At 35.4% G+C, this 5,236-nt stretch overlaps 1 protein-coding gene across 2 annotated transcripts in view; it reads left to right on the top strand.

Annotated features, from left to right (window-relative positions):
• Positions 1–219: 219 nt before the first annotated feature.
• TRMT1 (tRNA methyltransferase 1) overlaps positions 220–5,236 on the top strand; it is an 86,641-nt gene continuing 81,624 nt past the window's right edge. The window contains exons 1-4 of one of the 2 annotated variants that reach the window (XM_053717831.1): positions 220–305; positions 1,426–1,632; positions 2,036–2,091; positions 2,323–2,462. In XM_053717831.1, the coding sequence (XP_053573806.1) occupies positions 1,505–1,632; positions 2,036–2,091; positions 2,323–2,462 (324 nt within the window). In that variant the 5' untranslated portion in view covers positions 220–305; positions 1,426–1,504. Of the gene's footprint in view, positions 306–1,346; positions 1,633–2,035; positions 2,092–2,322; positions 2,463–5,236 lie in introns of both variants that reach the window. The other variant, XM_053717830.1, reaches the window with a different exon arrangement.

Genomic DNA, 5,236 nt, shown 5'->3' on the forward strand with positions numbered 1-5,236 from the left:
TTAAAACAAACCCAGAAACATACAATTTATAAAAGTAATTAAACGTTAGTCACATATCAAATCAATAGAAAATAATACTTATATAAGGTTTATATTTAAAGTAACTTATGAAAATCAAGCGCCATTCAAACCCAAAAGTTAAATAAAGTTGGCAGATGGCGGTAGTACCGCCCATCTAATGTTTTGATTGGTCTTTTCTTTACATGTGACAAATAGAAGCTTTATGCCAATATGGCGGCGCCCATGTAAACATGCCGCAGTAACTGAAGGGGTACAGGGAATAGGGACTCATTGATAACTGTTACGTGAGTAATGGCAGGGCGATAATCACTGAAAATGTAGCGTAGTTAGAAACTGTTTGGCCAGCGGTCTTAAAAAGGAGAAAGAGCAGCGTAATAATGATGGGAGGAATGGTTGGGCTAAGTATTCTAAGTTTATCAAGTTCATCAAGTGGTTACTTAAGAAACGGGCTGGTAATAATGAGTGAGACTGGGCAATGTTAGATTCAAAGGGAAAAAGCTATAGTAATTAAAGGGACTGTCAACAGCAAAATTGTTATTAAAAAGACAGATAACTCCTTTACTACCCATTCCTTTGCACAACCACATTGTTATGTTTATATACTTTATTAAATTTCTGACTGTTTCTAAGCCACTACAGACAGCCTCTTATCACATGCTTTTTTATTAGCTTTTCACAACAAGAGATTGCTAATCCATGTGGGCCATATAGATAACATTGTACTCTATCCTATGGAGTTGTGGCTGACACGCACTAATTGGCTAAAATGCAAGTCAATAGATAAATATCCATATGATCAGGAGGCTGCCAAAACAGTCTTAGATACAAGGTAATCACAGAGGTTGAAAGTATATTAATATAACTATGTTGGCTGTGCAAAACTGGGGAATAGGTAATACAGGGATTATCTATTTTTTTAAACCATAAACATTTTGGAGTTGACTGTCCCTTTAATCAGCGACTGTCATAATAATGGAAGGAATGTGTAGTGATGGTGTGTGTGGATGAAAATTAGGATAGGAATTGTATATAATGGTAGGATGGACATAGGACAGTGTTTAAGATAGCAATGTGACAATACAGGGCAGATGTGATTGTGATGGTCGAATGTTTGAGTATTTTGGCATAGGTCTTATGTTGGATTAGAGTGCTGGACTGCATTGATGAGTACTGATACTAGAAGGAGAGCAGGGTGGTACTAACTGCAAAAGGATGGGAGATTATGATGAATGACTAGTTTAAAGAGAAAATATATATAATACAAGGATGGTAAGGTGATAATGATGTAAACGTTAGGTTAGTTTTGTTTTGTTTTTTTCACTCAGGTCTCTGTCTCTTCTGCAATTTGATGTGCCCTGCAATATCCGTGCTCTATTCTGTGCCCTTTGCTATCCTTCTCTCTAGATGCCGATACTCACTACTTGGGAAGTTGCTCTGTAATTACAGATATCCACTCCCTGAGAGGGGCAAGTGCTCATACAGAATGGAGAGACCATCAGTGTCTGAGAATTCTGGAGAAACTGTGATTAAAGAGGGAAGAGCCAGCGTTATCTACCCCAGCGCCAATCAAGTCTTTTATAATCCTGTACAGGAATTCAATAGAGATTTAACGTGAGGACAGCACTAAAGCTCATGCTTGAATACATAGGGTGGCATTGGGATATGGGAATCCTGTTCGCTAGGGTTGGTAGTTTATAGAGGACACAAATACCAAGAAGTAACCTTTATGATAAAGAGTCATGTTGAGCCTACATTATAATATTCAGAGGGGCACAGATAAAGGATGCACTAGTGGGGGAAGGCATTCCTTTCCTGTAGAGCTTACACTTTGATAAAATGTTTCAAATATTAGAGAGAGGAGAAATATCTGAAACAATGTTTTTTTCCCCCTAGAATACAGAGGGTCACAAATATAGTACAATAAAAAGTAAAACATTGAGAGAAGTAAAGCTGCTAGCTTGCCAGAGTTGTGTACTAATATGTCATCATAGCTTGTTATACATTTCTCCCTTAGCTGTGCAGTGATCACAGAATTTGCTCGTATGCAACTTCTACAGAAAGGAATTAAGAGTAAGTATCTATTAGTTTAATATGTAACATATAACACACTATCTGTCCCAGGCTTGTTTTGAAGCATTCTTTACAATTTTTGTGCTTACCTTTCCAGTCACTTCTGCTACAAGCTGAGTGTGTATGTGTGCGCACATAGTGTAAATGCATGTGCAGGCCTGTGTGTGCGTGTGTAAATCCCTTCTCTTTAAATTTCTATGTTCAAACTGTTTTTTTCTTTTTTTCCTTTAGTTTTGGTACCGGATGAAAGGGAAGAGCAGAAAGTAGTGATACATTTAGCAGAGGAAAAGGAAGATCCTGTACAGCCTGCCCTGGAGGATCAACCAACCTCCAATGAGTTGCGCACCGCAGGTGTTGAGGAGCCTTGTCCTGTAAGAAACCCCAATTTTATGTCCAAATATATGAAAATTTACTTATTTTTATTTCCCTGCTCATATATCTTTCTTTTGTCCTTATTAACTCTGTTTTCTTAAATGGACAGTATACACCAATTTTCATATGGCTGCATTTATAGACACTACTATAAAGAAGAGTATGCATAGATACTGATCTAAAAATCCAGTATAAAATCCTTTTATAAACTTACTTAGAAGCTCCCACTTTAGCTCTGTTGATGAGATTAGACTGAAACACCCAGTGAAAGGAGCTGGGAAAGCAGAAACAGGCAGACATTCCCCTCTCCCCCTTCCACTGCATATGAAAAGACTCATTGCATAACCAGGAGTCTGTAGACATCAGTATACATCTAAAACTTTGGGGCTGGGTTAGGAGACTGGAAAACAGCACAATGTTATTTAAAAAAAGCAAAACTATATATTTTTACAAAAACATTCTCAGATGGGCTATATAAATGGGCTTTTTTGATAAAGCCGGGGATCCAGTGAATTATGTAAAGGAGTGGAGCGGGCTGGTGGGAGCTCCAATTTGTTTTTTAAAGCTTGCAGCGGTTATCAGCCTAAATATGCGAGTTTACTTCTAACAATAATTCTAATAATAATCTTGGCGCAATAGCCATGAGGAGCGATTATCATTGACTTACTAGCAGCATTATTTAACGTGGGTATTTCAGTTTACAAAGTCACTAATCAAGCTACGATTAGGATATAAGTATGGTGGCTCAGCCTAACTTAATATAATCCTATATTTGACGAGTTATATCTTAATGTGGAATTGAAATGTTTAAAACAACTAGACTTTAACGCTTATTATGCCGCTAATAATTAATGTTTTGAATTACAGTAAATCATAACAGGTTACTAGCTAACTATACTTTTCCAGCTTTATTAATATACTATTAATTTAACTATATCAAATATTTATATTGATTGCATAATCTTAAGAAGTGCAATATCCTTCCAATACCTGACTAAAACAAATTGCAACAATGTATATGAGTGTATAATACAACTCGATACTTAGCATACCATTACACTGGGCTAATCCTTCTTAGAATAACGCTTCTCTTGCAATCATAATTTAAAGTGAATGTAACGTAAACGATATTAGCTAAAGTCAAACGATAGAAGTTAAAAAATTAATGAGACTTTCATTCATGAAATCTTTAGTGTATACTTATCTTCAGAGATATTTCACTAGAAACGCTATACGGATAAGAGCTGAAGCTCCGGTCGCCATATTCAGCTATTGATTGACAGATCAACAAATCGCTGTTTCTCCCCTGGGGTGTTCAGCCACTTTGCACAAACGTCACTGCCCGGGGGGAAACAACGATTTGTTGATTGCAGATGAGTCATCTGTCAATCAATAGCTGAATATAGCGACCGGAGCTTGAGCTCTTATCCGTAAAGCGTTTCTACTGAAATATCTCTGAAGATAAGTATACACTAAAGATTTCATGAATGAAAGTCTCGTTCATTTTTTAACTTCTATTGTTTGACTTTAGCCAATATTGTTTAATTTACATTCACTTTAATATAAGCTGGTAACTATTATACAGCAAGAAATCTCACACATTGCTGCTCAATACTATTTAACCATTGTACTTCCTCACTGCAAAGGCTCCAACTATTACTTACATTGTAATCTTTTGATTCTATGAATGGCAGAGGCTTATCTACCGCCAGCATTTTAGTTTTAACCTTACCCATTTTTAAATATTTTTCTAATAAAGTTTTATGTTTTAATTCATTCATGATGCACACGCATATATAACATACCATATCTTTATAGGTCTAATGAGTGCTTATAAAGTATTGCTTTTTTTGTTCAGTTGCTAGAGCTGAAATTGACTAATACTTATACTTGATACATAGCACCATCCAACCACTGATATTCTTTTTACAAGTATAAATGGTGATGGAGTGAGGGCGCTAGCTATAGCTGAAGGAATCGTTAGATTAAGTATAATCTAGAAACCAGTTATATGTGAGCTTTCTGAATTTTCCAAAGCGAAGTGTACATAAATAATTTATCTAGTTTGGCTTATTAGCCATATAAGGTGCAAAGTGCTATACAAAATTCATATGTGAATCCTCTGATTTGTAATGACAGAAACTATCTCTAATTAATAATAAATATAAAAATGTGTAGAAAATAAGTGTCATATAAAGTGCAATGTGTTATTCAAAGATGCAAAGTGCATGTATTAATCATGAGTTGTATAACAACAATATTGTCTTCAATTTATATAGTTAGTGCAATGTGCAAACATTAAGATATATATAAAAGTTAATATATTTTGTTAAAAATTAAGAACCCAATAATATAAATCAATACCCTCATTGGCTGTGGGACGTCTCCCAAAATATTAAAAACAGAAATCTCAGATATATATCAATGTATTAAACTCAATAGGCACATCAGATGTATATAATTATAAACACGCAAGTATATCTTACAGCTGCCCCAATGTTGGATGTCAATAAATATTAGTGGCGATTTTCACCAACTGAGGACAAGCCGTAATATAAAAGTTCAATAGGATGCAAAATTTCAAGTTGATACTTTGTAAAGAACTGCACTTAGTGCTATGCACGCAGTTATAATGTAGCGTATTGACACGTAATACTGTCCAGAGCAAAAAAGTTTCTATAATGCACCTTCGGTTAGAGTTACCTTATTAACTTTGTGATTGCGGATCTTTTAACAGCTTGACTGATACCTTTTTTGCTTCTTTGTTAATGCG

The sequence above is a fragment of the Bombina bombina genome, chromosome 6 (genome assembly GCF_027579735.1).
Source record: "Bombina bombina isolate aBomBom1 chromosome 6, aBomBom1.pri, whole genome shotgun sequence".
NCBI classification, from domain to species: domain Eukaryota; kingdom Metazoa; phylum Chordata; class Amphibia; order Anura; family Bombinatoridae; genus Bombina; species Bombina bombina.